General features: G+C 39.1%; 1 protein-coding gene across 12 annotated transcripts in view; it reads left to right on the top strand.

The window, feature by feature from the left end:
* The window catches only part of LOC149218408 (uncharacterized), a 200,075-nt gene that overhangs the window by 125,859 nt on the left and 52,488 nt on the right, over positions 1-21,728 (top strand). For all 12 annotated transcript variants that reach the window (XM_089383951.1, XM_089383947.1, XM_089383946.1 and 9 more), the window contains one exon: positions 13,757-13,934. In XM_089383951.1, coding sequence (XP_089240077.1) covers positions 13,757-13,934 — 178 coding nt within the window. The remainder of the gene's footprint in view (positions 1-13,756; positions 13,935-21,728) is intronic.

Here is a 21,728-nt window from a genome sequence, read left to right as displayed (position 1 = left end):
ATGCCACATCCTTCTTCTTCCCTTTCTTGTTGGGACACTTAGCAGCATAGTGACCCATCTTCCCACAAGCAAAGCATCTCACTTTTCTCATGTCCTTCTCGGACTCTTGTTTCCCCTTCCGTTGCTTGGCCCCACTAGAAGCCATCTTCTTGGCCTTCTTCTTGCCCTTAGCTACGAGGGAAACATTCTCCTCCTCCTCTCCCCACCACTCTGGCTGCCACTCTTGACACTCCTAATCTCCTCCTAGATGAAATCATCCCACATCCTCCTCCAATAAGGAAAATGCTCTCTGGAAACAATGCCATCTATGAATTCATCCCACTGCTCGGGAAAGCCATCCAATGTCGTCCTAACCAATTGGTCCTCAGGGATAGCCTCTACCACCACAACCAACTTATCTCTCACATGTGTGATCTTGGTGATGTTTGAGGTCACCATGTCAGTCTTGGTCATCTTGGTGTTTCTTAACTTCTGATGCAACACCTTCTTCCTATTCTCATTGGAGCTCTTGTGAAGTGTGATTAGGGAATCCTACATCTCATGGGAAAACTTCTTCCCTGTCACATGAAGGAATTTATGGTCTTTAATAGCATCGAGAATGATTCTCCTTGCCTTCACATTCCACTTGTTGAAGTCTGTCAACTGAACTGGGTCAGTGGCAGGTTGTATTGCATTCTCTACAATGTCCCACACCTCAACTTCCTCAAGCAGTAACATCATTCTCTCCTTCCAGGGGCCAAAATTCTTGACCCTACTTAGCCTATTCTCCACCCTCAAACTAGTCGCCATTTGACCTCCTCAACCAACACAAATTCTTCAATCACTGAACACTGTCAAACTCCTCCCTCTCAACCACTGTTCTCTGGTATATAAGGCAGGTTTTAGTTTACTGTTCACTATTTGAGCAGAAGGTTTTCTTGCTGGTTTCTTTTCTTATTCGCTGAAGAAACACTGCTGTAGGTTCATAGCTATGATACCATGTAGAAATTTTTAATTTCTTGTAGCCCTCCCTAGTTTCAGTTTACTTTGCATATGGTTTAATGCCCATTGCCCCACATTTTAGCTCATATATAAAACTTAAGGCAAATCTGAAAAGAAACATAACAGAACTACCTCTATTGTTTTACTTTTTAGCTGATTGAAAAATTTAACAAGCATTCACACAAGAAATGAAACACTTATTTTTGGTCAACTTTGACCCTAGAAAAACCCAAAAAGGGGAAAACCAGATATAAGAAGGATTTTATTTGCTTGAAATTCTCAAAGAAATGTTACAACATTAATTCCAAATACAATGTACTTTTCTGTCCTTGTTGCTACCTAGGAAACCATGTCACTGACTTTGAAATTTGAGCACTGTGCAACACTCCCTGCTCTAGAAATGTGTGTCATTGGTTGACTCTCTCTGCTCAGAAAATTTGTATCACTTTAAGTAGACTAACCCCTCAATTCTAGCACATCGAAGTATAAAAGCGACAAGATTTCTTCTCGTTGTCCTAGTAGTCTAGCGAGGTAGTCTTGAGGCCTCCTTGACTAAGAACCAAGGTCCTCATTCAAGTTTATCATAGACTCTATTCTCCCAAGACTAAGGCACTAATCTACCAAGAGGTGGTCACCTAAAATCAACTCTTTTTCACCTTTTCCTAGGTCTAGCCAACTTGGGTCACCTAGGGCATCATTTTCCCGACAAAATAGCCCTCCAAAAAGTTTGATCTCCTAGCCTCTCCTACGATGGTGTCTCCTCAAGGGCTCCTCCAATTTTGAAGCCATTCCGACAGTAGAGTTGTGAGAAAAGCCAAGCCCTAGCTCCAAGATCAAACTTTGCCCTAGTATCCCCAAAGTTAGTGCCTCATAGGATCAATTCAATATCTCTAAGTGAAAATTCTTTCTTTGATCCTTTCCCCCTCCTTGTGTGGGTTAAGAACATCATTGGTTGCTAAACTCTTATCTCCCAGCCTAGGTTGGGTCCACTTGGTCCCGTATGGTCCCATTTATTTGAAAATACAATTCTTCAAGAACCATTTGGGATAGAAATTTCAATAAGAATTTTAGGGATTAGGAACTCTTTCACAAGTCATGTGCCCTAAACCTAACCCTCAAATCCTCCCATCCTTCTCCTAGAAGACATTGTACCTTACTTAGAAAGCAAGCAAGCTCTATTCTTCAACCTCTTCTCGAAAGGGATTATTTAAGTCACTCTATATCCACTTATTGATTTATCCTTCAGTGGTGACTCCATAATATATTGGGTCTCCTCCTATCAGTGAAAGTCCGTAAATAGTAGGGAGCCTTAGTTGAGGTGACAATGGGCTACGTCTCCATTTGTTGCCCTTGGTCTAGCATTTGCCCTTTAGGTCCCCTGCTAGTTTGAGCGGTAACAATACCCTTTTTCCCAACAAGAGATGCACTTGAGACATGACTTTTGGGGTGCTTTAGGCGCTATTTGGAGGCACTTTTTTTCACACGCGAGTTAATTTGCAGATATTTTTTATGTTTTAGCATTGAAGAGGCTATATTGGATGTCAGTTTGACAACCTAACCACCTTGTATCATGGATTTTATGTTTTTGAGGGATTTTAGCCTAATTCGGGGTTAAATCGCTTGGTTACCCTATTATAAATAGGGAAGTGATATGCTCATTTTGATCATTGTTACACTTAGAGATCATTCATCTCTTGTTTTAGCATCTATTATGTAGTTTGCCATGGAGCACTAGTTGAGCAATTTCTCATGGGGGCTCTTGTGATGTGGATTGATCATTTTTCATGGATGTGTTGAAAATTGTAATTAGGTTCGGTCTTCATAATGACCTAATTGTAATCATGACATTGTTAATTCTTTATAAAGAAAGAAAAAGAAATTATATTTTGTTTTGGAGTATGGTTTTCGTGCTCAAGTTTGAGTCAAAAGCATGATCTTCGTGCTTTTAGGTTTTCTAGGTCTTTCTAGGATAAAGAATAATATTGGTCATGTGTCATAGTCCCATTTGGACTCATTGTAATAAAGAAAGATATTTATTTTATCAAGAAAAAACCATTTTTGTATCCCAAGACCAAGTCGGCCCAAGAGCATATCAAGTCGGCCTAAGGGAGGGCTATTCGACCCCTCAAAAAGGTTATAAATACAAGGAGCTCAGCCTCATTTGGATCACTCACTCACAACAAGTTCGATCGGCAGTAGCGAAGGAGAAGAGGAGCTAGAAGAACAAAGGAAGCAAGAAAGAATCAAAGTTTCTTGGGCTAAATCTCTCTCTCTCTCTGTTCACTTGTGCGAAGTTAGGGTTTCTATGCAGCTGCAATTGCAAGGCCGAAATTCTGAGGAGCAGTTGCAAGGCTGAAATTTTGGGACGAAGTTGCAGTAGGTTGAAGATTGGAAGTTGTCTTAGAGAAGATATTGTCGAGGGCTGACTTGGTGCTTGGTAGGGTTGCTGGGTTTGGTCTTTGGGTCTTGGAAGTTTCTTTGTAAAGCAGATTTTGTATAAGAGAAGCATTTTTCTGGGATTTCCCCTTAGAGGGGCTTTGCCCTGACTTGGAGCCTATATCGTGTGTACTCTATCTTGTTGTGATCTTCATTGTTTTGGTAATTGCTTGATGAACAAGATCTAATAAAGTAATAAAATGCCAACACATATCAGAAGTAATTATCAGGTTAAGGAAAATATTCTATAATACATAAGTCTCTTGATTTTCCAACATGATGAATGCATGGTGAAGTTTATTTGTTTTATCTTGGTTTCATGTTTTATTAGATGGATGATTCGTGTATTAAGCTAGTTAGCATGGTATTTGTTTCATGATCCTTGTTGAACAAAACATTATTCCAAGAATTTGAGGAAATAGCATGTTAGCTCCTTTCCTTAGTTCATCTAGAAAATTGACAACTTTGATTTGAAACCCTAGGGTAAGTAGGTTTACTTGCCCTAGTTTGTTAAAATCTTGTTTCTACTCCAAGGAAACCCTAGATTAGTTTGTTCCTAGACTCCATTAGCCCTAGATTGGGAACACACTAGTCATCTCTCTTTTGGCATTCATATATTATCATAAAATCATTTTATTATTATTTTGTTTTAGGATAAATTAGGGTTTATTAAAGCAAAAGCCTTATATTTACAACATTTATTGACCTAGATGTGAGTGACCTAGGCTTAGAAATTGTTTGAGAGGATTGGATAAGTAAAAGTACATTTCATGTGAAATTTCCAGCCATTAATTAGGGCTGACATATACAATTTAATTGTTATTATATGCCATTTTATATGTTGAAATTTGTTGTAATTTATTCTCTTGTTAGTCATAAAAGTTAGTCTTCATTTTACATTTTATTATCATAGTTTCCGGGGCTAAATTTGCTGCTATAATTTTGTTTTAGGGTAAATTAGGTTTTATTAAAGCAAAAAATTTATATTTATAGCATTTGTTGTCCCAGATGTGAGTGACCTAGGGTTAGGAATTGTTTTGAGAGGATCGGATAAGTAAAAATTACATTTCATGTGAAATTTCTAGCCATTAATCTGGGCTGACGTCTATGGTCTATTATATGTCATTTTATCCATTGAAATTTGTTGTATTGTGTTCTCTTGTTTACTCATAAAATTTAGTCTTCATCTTGCACTTTATTTTCGTAGTTTCACGGGCTAAATTTGTTGCTATCATAAATTGTCATATTTCCACAATTTGTTGATTGTCTAGCTAGTCTATGATAATTAGGATGTAATTTCTTGTTTGGTGTATTTGGGAAACCTATTTGAGCCTCTATTGATCAATTGAAGCCTTTAAATTGAGCCATAGTAACTTTTGAATCCAAACTTGGAAATTTCTATCTTAAGACCCTAAACCTAATTTCCTATTTTTATCCTTGCGTGGAAGTCATTGTAAAACCCTTTAGGGGCACTTAACTTATGGTAATTAGGTTATTTGATCCCTAAGATCTACTAGAGGAGCCTCCCTTGGGTTGTGTCCATCACTAAAACGAAGGGAGTTGTTGCTGAGGTGATAGTATGACACTTCTTGTTTCACTTTATCTAGGCCATCTAGTGAGGCCTTGCACTAAACTACTGAATTTGTTGTAATAATACCATCTCGAGTTTCTTCCAGTAAGCTAACCAGAGATGGTTAGTTTTATAAATGAAGAGTCCCTCAGATTTTGTTCCTAGATTATTCAAACACCACCTTGACCAATCTCCACTAGGACAATCAGTTTCTTTTTTATGATGTTCCTATTACTGCTGAAACTAGCAAGGGTCCTAGAAGGGGATCCTAGAGGGGCAACTGCTAGGTCAAGGGAAACAACCGAGCAATAGCCCACTGTCACCTCACCTAAAGCTCCCTACTCTTTACGGACTTTCACCAATGGGTGGAGACTCGGTATGAAGGGAATCACCTAGATAAATGGGTCAATAAAGGGAAAAGAGTGATTCCTGAAGAGGTCTATTCACAAGAGAGGCTCAATATATGGCTTGCTTGCCCAAGAGGCAAGATGAAAGGCTCTCTAAGAAGGGCCAAGAGGGTCTTAGGGGCTAGGTTTTGGGAATGAGACTTCTTAAGGAGGGACCTAGTCCTAAAAACCCTTATGAAGACTTGGTTTCCAAATGGTCTTTGAAGAATTACCTTCCAAAAGTTATGGGACCACACGGGACCAAGTGGACCCCAGGTTAGGTCAAGGGGATAGGATTGAGCAACCAATGATGTACTTGACCTAATTAGGGAGGAGAAGGGGATCAAAGAAAGAATTTTCAATGAAAGGCAATGCAATGATCCCAATGAGGTTACTAGCCTAAGGAAACCAAGGGCAAAATTTGGTCTCAGAGCTAGGGCTTGGGATGTCTCAGGATCCAACCGTTAGAATGGCTTCAAATTTGGAGGACACCTAGGAGACTCACCAACGCAGTAGATTCCAAGAGATCGAAATTTTTTGAGTGGATGGTTTGCAAGTAAATTGATGCCCTAGGAGACCTAATGGGGCTAGACCTAGAAAAGGAGGGAGGTGAAAAAGAAAAATGAACTTTAAAGTGATCACCAGAGGAGGACCAGTGCTTTGTCCTTTGGGAGAGATGGAGTCATGGAAGATTTAGGGTTTGGATTGATTTCCACTTGTCAAGGAGGCCTAAAAAGCAACTTCGCTAGGCATTAGGGCTTAATGGAAGCAACTTCAAGGTCATTTACACTTTGTTTAGGAATATTTGGTGACTTATCAAGACAAATTCAACAAGATTGTCTCTAGGAACATTCATTCATTCAAACATGGCCCATACATGATACAACACTATTTAGAGATTCAATTTCCACAATTTCATTCCAAGAAAAGCAACAAATTAACCCTAGAATAGTGAAAATCCCAACATCATGAATGCAGCAAAATAAATAACAAGAATAGCATCAAAATAGTACTTACATGTAAGAAGAATATATCCAATCACCAAGATATGCCAATCATAGAAGCTCCAAGACAAATAAGATTATCCAAACATCGAAATTCATCCATTCATCCCAAAAATCTCATCCTCAAAAGATAGCGAAAATCTCACAAGAAGATATGATCCAATCCAAGTGATGATGATCAAAATGATTCATCACACTTGTATTTATACCAGTGTTGAAAATATCGGTATCGGCAAAATATCAGCGAGGGTCCAGAAAACATCTTATCGGCAATATCGGTGAAAATATCGGAAAATATCGGCAAGCATAAAAAATGCATAATATATTCCTTTTTTTTTTTTTTTTTTTTCAGATTTTTAAACATATAAAACAATAACAACATGGACTAAACACATTGGCATATAAATATGAAGAAAGCACTGATATATATGATGTCAAATAGAAATGATACATCAAACTTCAAAGGCGACACCAAATCCTGTTGATCCCTGATAATTGTCCAATCAAGGACTCAAACAAAATAACATCACATATTCTGTCGATCCTTGATAATTGTCCAATCAAGGACTCAAACAAAGTAACATCACTTATATAAAAGTATTTCATCATCATGAGTTATAAACTTATATGTAGCAAACCAAATAAAACTAGCAGCTATCTATTTGAGACCAATGGCCTCTCCCTAGCAGCTATCTTTTTGTCTTGTTCAGCAATTGCTTCAAGATCTTTTTGTATAACCTCAGCACTAGAAACCATACAAGGCATTACATTTGCATCATGTGCAGGGAGTCTAGCCAGATGGTATTTCAATCGTGTAACCCCTCCTGACATCTTGGTCCCACATAATTTGCATGATATATATGCCCGATTTGCCCCACCAACAGGCTCCCCATACTCCCAAAATGGGTCCAAGGCTTTTGGCATATTTGACATTTGTATTGAACTAATTCAAACCTAGGGCACAAAAAAAACAAAAAATTGGCATTAAACCCCCCAACACAAAAAATAGTAAGTAATAACCACCTCATTTAAAAAATTTAAAAATTACTACATTATTTGCATTTTGCAATGTGAATGAAAAATGGCAATAAGAGGGTGCATAAGAAAGTTGAAAAAAAAATGAAGCTTGCTGTCCAAATATGGAGAAAACCCTTGCATTGGCTCATGGGCATGAAAATCATAGCAAATGGAAAAAAAACAAAGTAACAAAATGTTGGTAGCCAAAGAGGCAAGCAAGCATAACCCTAAATCTATGAAAAAATCATTAACATAGGGGTTTTTAAGAACATACCTATTAATGGAAGAAATGAAGTTTGTCTCACTGTTCTTCAATCTTTGATCCACAAAAAAATCTTAGTTGGTGGTGATAATCACTGTTTGATCCTCAACTCCTCCTTGACAACCACCACAAAACTCTTCCCCTTCCTTCTCCAACACTCAGAAACAGAAATGAAGAAAAAAAAAGACGAATTTCCCTTTTTTCTAGCCGCGGCATAGCCTACCCGACGATATTTTCTATCGTCTCACGATATTTTGCTGAGATATCAGCAATATCTCGGAAATATCGCGATATTTTCGGGAGCCAAAATATCGCGATAATATCGGCGATATCTCACCGATATTATCATCATTGATTTATACACTTCCTAACGAATTCGATTTATCTAATTAGGCCTAATTTAGCCCCTAAAATAAAATAATGTGCATAATAACAAAACTTTTGGTAACAAGTCCACCAACTAGCTCAATAATGTAAAGATAAGCCTCTCAAGGGGGTCGAATGATCAACAAAGTGAGTTGTTGGGCCTTTGAGGAGGCCTGATCAAGTCCAAGGGGTGCCATGATGAAGGAATGGACTCCAATCATGTTAACTTTAGATAACATGTTCTTTGCTTAGGTCAATTACTTCAATGTTCCTTATGAGCCCAATTTTAATTCCCATTTAGCAATCACATAAACCATTATCTCAATGATAGTAATTGAAGAAAGAACATAAACATCAAGAGAAAAGGACTAGCCAAGACAACTGGACACAAGATTTTGGCTCAAGACAGGGAAAAACCCCAATGTGGGGAAAACCCTTAATCAATTCTTCTTATTATTATTATCAAATGTTCAGCAGAGGAAGAGAGAGAGAGAGAATACAATCAAAGTCAAAACTGACTGACTTGAGCCAATGACAAAACGCCAAAGAAGCTACCCAGACAAGTTTGTGATTCTGCCTTTGAACAGAAGCAGATTAGATCTGCCCTAACCTGTGGTCAATAGTAGTTACAAGATGATCTTTTGAAGGAGATGGATCAAGATATGTGGCCTCCTTTGCTAAATATGATGAGCCCAAAAACTGTTTTGTGCTTGGCAAATCTTTGAGATTATGATAGACTTGGTTAGGGCAAATTCTAGCCCTAACCTACTACTACAACCTCTGCGTTCTCCCCCATAACAGGCTTCACACATCTTAGCTGATCTTTCATGTGACTGCGGTTAGGGAAGAACTATCTTCCAAGTCTTTTTGGCCTCCCTCAAACAAGAGTCCAACCAATTGAAACTCTAGGAGGGACTACGACCTACTTGAGAGAGGCTTATAGTAGTTGTGATCTTCCTAGAAGAGATTTATACACCATAGAAACACACCCAAAAACACTCCAACTCTGCGATCTACCTTAGGGATAATTCGGACTTGCAATAAGAGGAAGATACGCTCTGAACAATACTCAAATTAAGCCCAATTATTCCTTTAGCAGACTCGACCTCTAGCTTGAGGAACCCATCTCATTATATAGCCCAAACAAGACATCAAAGAGTCCCCCCCTCCTTCGCTGGAGCAATCTTTCTTTTTGCAGCCATTTCAGAGAGAGATGTGTGTCATATGATGTGTGTGAGCATCTCTGTATATACTATTCGTTGGGGTCAAGAGACGTGGCTATTGGGCTTGATGAGCTGACATATAGGAGAGGCCGACCTTAATAATTTGCATGTGAGAAAACAAATATTCAAAATCACACTTCGGCTTGTCCAAATGAGATGATCTTTATATCGATTTTGGTCCTCTTGAAAAGATGAATTTAATGCAAGCATCATCTCCATCAAATGAGCTGTCCCAAGGTGGAATTTGGCCCTAGTTGCCAAATTTAGCAAATCAAGAACCTGTGGTGCTCCCAAGTGGGTGTGGGGGCACAAGGACATCCTCATGGGTCTCCAAATGGATCAAATATTCCTGTAGACCATCTGTAAGGGTTGGAGTGATGACATAAACCCTCCATTGGCATCGAGAGGCATCCTGAAACATCTCCCGAGTGTAAGGTGTAACTGCGGAGTCGGTTGGGCATGGTGGACCAGGTGCATCATCCTCATCCAAAAGGTGGAACACAAGCAATCAATGAACACTGTTGGGGACCCATGAAATAACATCTGCTATGGTGGAGACCCATGGCTCTCAATGCTCACCCTACAAGTGTCCATGTGGCCCTCTGGAGGGCTAGGACCCTGTATAGGGAGACAAAGCCCTAAATAAAGACCCACCTGCAATCCCGCATAAGATAAGATTCAATCGTCCCCTTGCCCTCCAATACAACAAATCATTAGAATAATCAAGTAATAATGTTTACAAGTCATGGGATCAATGGGGCACTTCTTGGTGGCATGCCCTTCCATAGTGGGCTTTGGCAAATACAAGTGTCTCCAAGCTCAAAAGGAGGTTAACCGAGGACCCTATTAGGTGGTTTCAACCTCTAAAGAGGGTGGCATGTCCATAGTACATCCTTTAAGAAGTAGGTGGCAAATGATATAATGATGGAATGGAGTGGGATCAGGGGAATCATCCAAACCACATGTCAAGGTGCATTTGGGTAGCTATAATGAGGGAAAACGACACCTGGGTATGTGAATGTAGGAGGGAGCAAATCGTTGTACATGAGTTACCTCGGCCTTTGTTTTTCCACCCTTCTTCATATGCCTTTTGCCTTTGATTGATTTTTCTTCATAACTGCTCAGGGCTCCAGGGGATGAGATCATTATGTTAAGGTGGGGTAGTTCATCGCCCACCAGGGGTTGGAACAATCATGGGTTCCTTAATGATGGAGGGGGCTCATCTAGGGTCCATAGGGACCAGGGAGGTGGCCATGGATAAGGTGTAGAGCTCATGTTTGGTTTTTTCCCACGTGCTAAATTTTGTATGTCTCGGCCATCTTTTGCATTTTGTGGTACATTCCCTATTGAGGGTGGCCAAATTATGCTTTCAATTTTCTTTTTAGCTGCATCAACCTCCGGGGCATCATTCCAGGCCCGACCCAAGGTGTGGACAAGGGGAGGCTAACCCTATGTGGACCCGGATGGGAAAAGAGATGAATGGGGCTAAAATGAGTGGAAGGGGAGTAATGTAGGTGGTATCGGGAAGTGGGACCATGCAACCAAAGTCGGGTTTTCGATGTAGTGCCATCCCTAAATCTAATGGCCAGTGAAGGAGATCCCATGGGACTAGGATACAAGGCTAATCACAAAATCGGGTAATGGAAACAAGAATACAAACCTAACCCACTCTTTCTACTGAATCCCCCCACCAATTCATGCCCAAAAGTGCCCATGAAAAGTAAGGAAAACTACTTATCTACACCAATGAAAAGCCATACCTTTGGGGTCGGGAGGCCCACCTTCAAACTGACATTCATAACAGATGGGTGAGGGACCACATGGTTGGCTGAGGTGGCGGAGAAAATGGCACATTGAGCCATCTAGGGGCTGCTAGGGGTTGTTGGCTGCTCGCGGAGGACCATCTAGGAGAAAAAAATTCTCCTATATATACTACCCATAGGTGGTGGGTAACAATTCCCATCTTCTAGGGGTACCATGTGACAAATTGATTGCAACCTTGCTTATGATCCATAATCAATGAGGATGTGGGGGGGCTTCCCAACATTTTGGAGACCCTAGCAACATTGTCTTTATCATACAAGTAGTGGGATGGGTTCTTACACACCTCAATTGCGAGTTGCCTCTTCCAAACAGAAACACATTGCACAATCTAGATTTGATCCGAGTTGACTCAACTCCCGAATTTAACCAAGATCTTTTGCTTTTGTGATGTGATTAGAATTGCAATTAAAATAGCATAAAGTAACATATATGCATGCTGTAAAGAAGAAGGAACATGACAATAATTAGCAACATAAAGCACAAGACGTTGATAACAGAGTTCGTCCAAGAGGGACTATGTCTCCAGGCCCCAGTGTCAAGATGGTGTAGGCCGTTGCATTAAGTGCTGTCAATAGTGATGATGTACATAGGTGGTGACGTTGCTATCATACAAGGAAAATGCCCTCACGCAGGAGTGGCTCCAAGAGATGTTCCGCTACATGAACTCTCATTCAAAAGGACTCCTATCAATATGACCTAAACTTATGCATGATGATAATGAGCATCCCGCCAACATGGCATAAAAAGGATCTCAATGCAAACATACATGGCGACTCATGAGTATCCCATTAGCATAGCAACAAAGGGATCTCAAACAAAACATGACAAATCATGACAACAAGTACATCCCACAGATGATTCTGCATCACATCAAGCAGGAATCATGAAACAAGTAAGAAAACAAGATCCCACATCAAACATCAAACAGGGATCTATGCAACACAATGCATCTCATAGCAAAAAGAAGTACATGAACACATTGCATATACCTCACATCCTGGGGCCATCTGAAGAAAAGGATGTCAAACTGCTGAAGCTGGTTGTACCATCAATCTCGCAGCGTCGGATCTCATGGAAATGACTACTTGCACATTGAATGTTGACACCTGCACTCCACTTTGAAAAGTGGCTGAAAAATGAAATGATCAAATGGAAAATCTGAATGCACCATCAGATTTATGGCATCGAATAGGGTAAAATTGATTGTCAAATTTTTGAATTCTGATAAAGTGAAAATCTAAGGCTTAAGGAATATTTTAGATTCCCCCTAGATTCCTCTAAGATTCCCTCCTCTGGGTCATCTGAAGATCTGCTGCTCAGACCAAAATTCTGTTTGCGCCATCAGGTTCCTTGTGAAATTCTGAGAAAAATGAGTGTAAACTTGGTTACATTCTAATAAAATGAATTTTTACCTCCCAGGGAATCTTTTAGATTCCTCTCTGCATCAGGGAACATTCTGTCTCAAAATGCGTGTCAAGGTTCTGCCTCCTGGAATTGCGTCACAATTCCACCTGGGCGTGGTTCCATTGCATGGAACTTCGTTGCCGTTCTCCGCTCCATTGGCTTGCTCTTCGTTTCGTCGTTCCTCCCCATGCAAATGAAAAACAAAGGTTTATATAAATGAATGTGGGCGGAGCTTACAACAGAGCCCTTCTGGCGCGTTTGTTAGGGTGGAGGGCTTGAGGCATGGAGGTCGGGGGATCAAATCTCGACCCCTCCAAATATACGCATTAACCTTTCTTTATGCATGCGGTTTGTAACGGAGTTTGTTTTAAACGCTATATTAAATGGGTTGGTGGATTAACGTGGGACAGCCGCATGGGCGGCGCTGGTGGACCCAACCATGGGCTCAACTCCCATTGGTCTCGTAACATATATGTATGTAATATGGTGGGTTGTTGGGGGGTGGCGGCGTTGGTGGCCCGCCACCCCAAACATATATTTTTTTAAATTTTTATATTTTATAAAATAATGAGGCTTTTTGAAAATTCAGAAAATTGACCGAAGGAGTCAATTTAAGTAGGCCACAAATTCGCCCGGAATCTGGCCTAGGTTGGCTGGAATCTAGTGGCCGGATTTTGTCCAAATTGCTGCCTCCTTAACACTGCCCAGTGACCCAAGTCAACCCTGAACTTTGACTGCTCCTAACTTGACGAACCATTTGTACCACCGCGATCACGACGACGAGATCTTCAACATGAACCTAGTTCGAGTACAATCCAAACACTTTGATTTTTGGCCCTTTCTGAGCCCTCTTGGACTTCTGCATGTGTCTGGAGCCCCCTAGATCAAGATCTTCTTCCAAGTCCATCCACATAGTCTTCTATACAAAGTTTTGTACACTTGGCTTTGGATGGCAGAACCTGATATGCTTAAATTATTTGTATTCAGGCTTTCAGATATACTTTCCGGGTACATTTTTTTCTTCTAGATCTTCTCTCCACTCTTAGGGTCAAGTCTCTAGGTTTTAGCTTAGATCAATACATTACACTCTGCATCTTGCACTTCCACATTGGATTGGCACTATTGTAGTCGGCAGTCCCATTGCTCTACTTTTGTTGTAATTTGTTGGGCATTAATAAAGTTTATCTTAGCTTGGCTTATCTTAGCATGTGCCTTTTTTGTTATATGATTTACATTTGCAAGTTTATTCTGACATCTTTTGTTTGGCATATTAAATATTACAGGAGGGTGTTTCTAGTTGGGATGCTTGGAGAAAGAAGAATGGGAAAACATTGATCAATGAAAATAATGCAAAAGGTCACAATAATCAAGCACATATGAAAAAAAGGATCAGACAGAAGGCTAGCATCAATCGCTCATCACAAACTACAGAGAGGGTAAAAGAATACAAGAGGAGGATGCGTAAGTTTGCATCTTTGAGAACAACTCTCAATACTGATTAATTTTGGTTTGATCATAAATAGCAATATTATGTAGCTACTAAAGCTTATACGCCTTAGTTTTTCCTGTGTTTGTGTCAAGTTAAGAGCTTCAATAAGGGAGGTACATTAATTAAATGGAAAATTGAACTGTGTGTTTAAATCTGTCAAAATTTAGTACCTATAGGTAGCTAGGAATCAATGTTCTATCTTTGCAAATTTGCATTTATTCTGTTTATTTTCGTGGAGAAAGACATTTGCAACAACAATCTGCTTGGAATCCTATAGACTGGAGTCAGTGTCACTATATTAGTTCAAAAACAGTTTTGAATCTACTAGAAGTAACAGCTGGAACCACTGGATAGGATTTTTGTTGTGTGTAGCTATAGTAGGTTACTATCACACAAATGGATCTAAATTATTTATCCAATATTTGAAACAAGAATTTCTTCATTGAGCTTTCATGATAGGTGCTTTTTGTGATATGTTCTTGGTGAGGAACACACACATATGAATGAACATTGTTAGGTTTTACACGTTGAGGATTGTTCAACCATGAAAAATCAATTAACTAGAAAGAACTCAGTTTTAGGTGATATCCAGTTGATTAAGTTTACAAGATTATAATCATGTATGCTATCCCTGTTTAGATGGTTCAAGTTGGCAGTTAACAGAACAGAAGTATTTTACGAGTGTTCAAAGATAAAATAAACTAAACAGGATATTGATTTTGTTGCAAAAAGTTATTTATGTATGCTATGCTATTGAGATGGAAAAGGTTTTGTTAAATTATTTAAATCTACATCAAGAGTATTTGTCGAAATCATAAACTCAGAACGAGTAATGAAAGCCTTAGGTTAGCATACCTTCATCGTGTAATTTGCAGCTTGTATATTTTGGACATTTTATAAAGGTATTGTTACAATAAATTCTAGCAACCATCCCATATGATGTAAAGTCCAAAGCATTGAGGGGTTAATTTTTGAACTCTGGAAGGCTACCTGCTGTGACCACAATAGCTCTTCCTTACACTGTTGTTGTATCTTCTCCAACTAAAAGGGGACTTTCATAAAGCCAAGACTGCTAAGGCTATGGAGTGGAGGCACAAGGTGAATTTTTCAGAGTAAGCCTTAACAAAATGGATCATAGTAGCATAATGGAATAGTGAGTGGCATGAGAAGGGAAAGCTGAAGGAAAACTCCAAGACTATTGGTTATTGAATCTTAAGCAAATGAAATTGTTGCCTCAAAATATAACAGGCCTTGTGAGGCAACAACAATGAGGTGGTTGCCACTGTCATCTTAGCACTCCACCTCAAGCTCTTTAGTGGAATTTCACCACATGGGAGGCTTCCCAATATATATCACCTAAAAGATGTTCTAAGTCAATTGGTTCAAGGTGATGTAAGTGAATGGCTTAAGCAAAGTAATTCTTATTTGGATTAGGGCACAATTCTTTATGTCAGGGAGAAATGACCATAAACTAAGCCTTGAAGAGAGTACTTGAGGCCTAGGGTTTCAATATATAGTCCAACAAGAGTATAGCTAGGCATGCAAACAAGGTAAGTGAATGGCTTAAGCAAGGTAATTCTTAGTTGCATTAGGGCACAATTCTTTATGTGAAGGAGCAATGTACCATAAGCTAAGCCTTGAAGAGAGTACTTGAGGCCTAGGGTTTCAACATATAGTCCAACAAGAGTATATCTAGGCATGGAAACACAAATAAAACGTTTGCTTAGAGGTATGATCAACAGGCCCTAAATTGAAGCCTTGTATAGAACTAGGGTTTATTAGGGCACTAAATTGCCTAGGGTTGATGAAATCATCCCTGATGAGGCACTTTTCACCATGAAATATGCTAGATTTTGTGTGTTTGAGGTCAATCAAGGTGAAAACAAGCCATATTAGTTCTAATGGCTCAAGCCCTAGTTGAATTCAGCACTTGCCCTAGCCCTAGCGGCTTGCCGTAAAGGGACGAAAAAGTAAAAGGAGGAGAAAAGGGCAAAATTTTTAAAGAGTTTTGATCTTCAATAGGATCCCAGTGCCTTTACCTACTTTGGGTGATGAAGTCTTAGGGGTTTAAACTATCTAGATATCCAATTCATGCATGGAGTAAGGGGGAAAACCCTAGTTTTCACTTCCAAACCTTATCTATCTTTTTATGAGGGGAGGAATTAACTAGAAGAAAAGCTCTCTAGGAGGTCTTCTAGGGATGTCAAGGAAAATAGATTAAACATATACAACAATTCACCAAGATTTTCCAATAAAATGTTGCTTCTAGACAAGGAACAAATAGAAAACCCTAGCAATATTTCATTACATGTAAAACCATAAAAGACATGCAATAAATACTCACAAATTTTCCAAGAAAATGCCTTCTTTCAATCCCAAAAAGGTGCCTCCAAAAGCAAGGCTCCACAGCAGATCCCATCTCCACAAGTAGCGAAGTACAAGAGGTTAAGTCGAGCTCTTTTAAAGAGGCTGAAATCCAAAAGAATGATGATGAAAAGATGAATGGAGTGATCCTCCTTTTATAGGAGGTCTATCACTTCCATTAATTCAACTAAAATCCCCTAAAACAAGTTTAATTGTGAGTAGACACAAAGTAAATGGGTTACAAGCCAACCTAATAGCTCAACAAGTTTAATTTTGAGTAGACATAAAGTAAACAAGTTACAAGCCAAACCAATAGCTTAACAACATAAAATATGCCAATGTTTGTCCACATGTATGAGTTGTAAGCCCTATATAAGCATGATGTCATGCCCTTTTAGGTCTTGAAATGCTCCAAAAGTGCAATGTAAGGGTTGGATGTGTCTCTAAGCATCATGGTCAACTTCAATTTGGGGTAGGGTCCTCAAATCAAGCCTCAAAGCATCTCCATGTGTCCAAAAGCCAACTCTGGGTGCCTTGTATCATCTCCATGGGTGCCATCTAGACAATGTGGTGTACTTTGTCTCTAGTGTTGGGGCTCCATCAGGAACAACAAGCCCTCCTTAGTCATCCTAGGGGATAATCATCCTCATTTGTGCTTTGGATCAAGGCATGCCCATCAAGTAGTGTCAAGGCTAGCTGGCGGCATGTTGGGTCCACTGGTACATCACCAAGAATCCTCAATGCTAGGTAAGATGACCTCAACGTTCTAGCATTTAAGGGTGCTCTAGGGTGTCCTCAATTGCCAAGGTCATCAAAGTGCCCAATGCTCTGTCATAGAAGGGCAATGTTGCATCTGCAAGGCCATCATGCCCTCCAAAAGTTTAGTATGGCCTAGGCATCATGTGGAGTAGGAGTGGAATAATGTGCCCTGAAGGCCTCAATTGCTCTATGCAAGACCACCTAGAAAAACCATCTCAAACTCAAGTGAAAATAACCATTCTTTAGAGACAATAACCATAAATGCATCTAGTTGGACCATGCTTAATTGTTAAGGGCATAATCATACAATGAACTATAATTTTTCAATCCATAGGTATTAGTGAGAATAGGTGGCAACAAAGGGGAATGACTTCATGGCTTAGCGCCATGGTTAGGGAACCAGTTAATGGAGGTCCACATCCTGAGTGTACAAATGTAATGGAGGGAGCAATCGTAGAGATATGAGTCACCCCTTTGCTCAACCTACTTTTTCCACCCCTCTGGTGTGCCTTTTACTTCTTTTTGATAATGCTTTTTATATGGTGCATAGCTCAAGGATCAAAGCTTGCTCTTTATGATATATCATTTGTTTTACCCCTTAAAATGAGTTTATTTTTTGCTCATCAGGGTTGGTACATACAAGGGTTCCTTATGATGAGATGGACCATCTAGTGTTCAAGAACCAGGTGATGGCTAATGAAGGGGGTAGAGCTAATGCTAGGCTTTTTCCCATGAGCTCATTTTGTCCTAGCCATCTTTTGCATTTTTAACTTTTATACTTTTTCATTCTTTTAGGTGCATCAACCTCCAAGGAAAACCTTTCCGACCCTACGCAAGGATGTGGATGTGCGAGTGCCAAATCCCAATGATCCAATGACAGTTAACCTGAAGGATGGAGGTGTATCAAGGGAATGATGAAATTTGTTAAGTATGGAATGGTTGTGGAGTTTCTACTTCAATCCAAGTTTCCTCGGTAGTGCCCCTCTTATAACCCTAAGGCCTTAGAGGAGGTCTCACTGGGCTAGGGCTAAAGACTAACCCCCTGGTAAGGTGAGAGAACAAGTTTGCGATCAAAATTGGTCAGTCATCCAGATCACCCCTTTATCCATGTAAAATGCCGAAAACATTAAGTAAGTGCACTTGATAGCAAAATGCTTAAATTACATGTTAAGTGGTAGCTCACCTTCAATTTGGAGGAATCTTGGATGGTGAGAGGTGAATGACCTGTGCAGATGGCGAAGGGATGTGGCATATCATCATCACTGGGTAATTGGTAGGGTTGTTGGCTGGTTGGTTGTCCAAGGTAAGAGAAAAAGTTTTCTCGTATAGGGTTACCCATTTGAGTGGGTAACATGCCCTATTTATATGTAATTAATGTTAATGTTATATTCTTAAAGTGAAAGTGATATTCTCCTTTATCGTTAATTTTCACCCTTTAAAACTTTTAACATTACCATGCTTGAGAGTGGTTTTAATCTCATTGAATTTCATACGGAGAAAGTAGAATTTTAGATCCCACTCAAAATCTAGCAGAGTTAGTAGTTTTCAGGTTTTTAGGATTGAGAGGGATTGCAATGTTTACATTGGATTCTATCAGGTATGAGGGTATGGAATTGACATTTAATCAAGAGCACCAAGCCCTCTATGTACCTCGATGTTGGTGGCATTGAGCTCCTTTGTCATGACCCTAGTAAAAATGTACACTTCACTCAAACAAAATCTCGATTTGACATGTCGGGGTTTTTCTATCTTATTTTAATGTTTAGAGGGTGATATTGATGATGAGGATCCTTTTATAGGTAATGATTTTGGTAACATGGAGGTATTTGTTGTAGCATGATTTCTTTTGGACTATAGAGGCTATATATAGCCTCTTTGTTGATGGATTTTTGGTTCAAAGATGGATTTCACTCGGTGCTATTTCGGTTATATGTAGTTGCACACTTGCTTACTATATATATGAGAGACTTTGCATATTTGTGTATAATGGTTTGGATTCATATGGATGCACCTGAATATTTATGTATTTTTTTTCAAACTTTGACTATTTATGTATTTTTTGGTCAACCGTTTTTTTGGTCCGATTGCCAATTTTGGGGTCGACTGGTTCGATGACCAATCTAGTTCTGATAAGATTGGTTCATTGTCCATTGTTCATTTTCAATTTTAGTTTTTGAGTCTTGACTCTAGAGACGAATGACCTCAGATTGAGTCTTTGACTCCTCACTCTTTACTATATTTGAGTTTGAGTAATTTCAATTTACTATTCCAGTCTTCAAACTTTAGTATCTAGTATTTTGCTTAGTTAGATTCTAGAATAATGAATGATGAATTAAATCAATGTAGATTCTAGAATAATGAATGATGAATTTGAATCAATGTATACAATATTTTACTATTTCTATTTCATTGAATCATTTATGATATATGAATCAATGTATTTCATTATTGAATTTGAATTTGAAATATATATATACTCCAACATCCCCCCATAAATTTCCCGAAAATTTGGGGGTGCTCCCACACGTCCCCCCTATGTGTCTCCCCATTCCTGCACCCCCCGTCTTGGAAACTTGGTGGAACATTGGTTTTTTTAGATCCAGAGCTACAGGACAGTAAGGAAATTTACGAAGTTCTTCCTCTTATCAAAGGGATAATTTGAGAAAACACTCTGTTTGATAAGGGTATTGTTTGTTCATCCATTTGAACTATTGAGAATTATATTTTCCTAGTTTTGAGTGACATTTAGTTGCTGATCTACATTATTTCTTACAGTATTTTGATTTATAGATTAGCAATTTAGCAAAAATTAACTCCTGTTTTCACCCTAGTTCTTATTGTTAGGCACAGGTCTTATAATCTTTTGGGTGAAGTATCTTTCACAAGAATCTTTTCATAGCCTTTCTATAGGAGTTGGGATTAAAAAGTGGGGATTCGTACCAGAGTGAAGTGGGTACATGTCATGTGTGGTGTCGTTGTAAGTTGTAAAATCTCAAAGGGACCTTATTGAGACTGCTAGCCTAGCTGGTAACATATTCTTGTGAGTGTATCATAATCTATCATCTTTTTGTTGTCTTATATGACATTATTTTGCTCAAATGAAGGACATGAGCCATCTATTTATACACAATTATACCTTAACACTACTAGAAGCATGCACTAAAATATCATAAAATATCGTGGTTCTGTTATCTCTCAGATCTGCTCTGGGCAACCTAGGAAAGAATGGTGCTTAACTAGCCTAAGGTCACTGCTAATTATTTCTCTGTTTGGCTTGGTGTTCTTCCAGTCACAGGTGGGTGTCCCTAGTGTTCATTCACTGTCAACACTTAGAAAATCTGCATGGTTAGTATGAGTCCATAATACCTAGATTTTACAATATGAAAGACTCCACTTCAAAACAACTAAACTATGAAAGATTAAAGAAGAGATGGACATGCACTTTAAGTGATAGCAAATTCCTTCCATTTCGGCGGTTCGTAACCGTACAAAGCTTGAAAAGGAGTCATTTTCGCTGATGCGTGGTAAGTGGAATTGTACCACCATGTAGCGAGATGTAACCACTGAACCCACTTATTTTGTTTGTCTATGGCATAACAATGTAAGTAGGCTTCTAAACACTTATTGACAACCTCTGTTTGGCCGTCTGTTTGAGGATGGTAAGCAGAACTCATGTTGAGGTAGGTGCCTATATGATTGAATAATTCCTTCCAAAAATTACCCTTAAATTTGGCATCTCTATCGCTGACTATGACCTTTGGAAATCCGTGTAATTTGTAAATATTTTTGCAAAATATCTCAATGATTTGTTTTGCTGAATCTGATTTCTTCATTGCAATAAAGTGAGCATACTTGGTGAGTCTGTTGACTACTACAAGAATCTTATCCTTACCATTAGAGTTAGGGCAACCTTCAATAAAGTCCATTGATATTTCTTCCCATTTTTGATTCAGAATGTTTAAGGGATGAATTAGTCCGGGTGTCATAATATTTTCACTTTTATTCCTTTGACATTTATCACATTCTGCGACATATTTTTGAATATCATTGCTCATTCCCTTCCAAAAGAATGACTGGCGTGCGTTGTAGTAGGTTTTAAAGTATCCTACATGTCTGGCTGACAGTGAATCATGCGACTCTTTGAGAACCTTGGCTTTAAATTTGGAATCTGCATTCAAATAAATTCTTCCCTTGTACCATAGAATATCGTTCTTCCATTCAAATTTTGAATTCTGAGGAAGATTATTGATTATAGCACTTGTTTCTGGATCTTTTGCGTATTCACTTCGAATCTCATTAAGCCATTTGGGAACAACCACTGACACTGCGAGTAACGATGGTTCTTCGTCTTTCCTCGACAAGGCATCAACTACTATGTTATCTTTCCCTTTCTTGTGTAATATATCCATGTCAAAGGTAGCGATTTTTTCTATCCATTTTTGTTGTTCTGTAGATAGCGTTTTCTGTTGGAGGAGATGCTGAAGACTATTATGATCTGTTCGTATTAAGAACTTACTTCCTAAGAGATATTGTCTCCATTTGGCTAATGCGTGCATAATAGCAAGCATTTCCTTGTTATATGTAGACTTGAGATGTTCATGCTTATTGAGCTTTCTGCTTTCTAACGCGATTGGATGACCGTC

The sequence above is a fragment of the Pinus tabuliformis genome, chromosome Q (assembly GCF_031772625.1).
Source record: "Pinus tabuliformis cultivar Carrire ecotype Pingquan chromosome Q, CPIR1, whole genome shotgun sequence".
In the NCBI taxonomy this organism is placed as follows: Eukaryota; Viridiplantae; Streptophyta; class Pinopsida; order Pinales; family Pinaceae; genus Pinus; species Pinus tabuliformis.
Note: the sequence above shows the minus strand (reverse complement) of the source record. Positions and strands in the feature narration are given on the sequence as shown.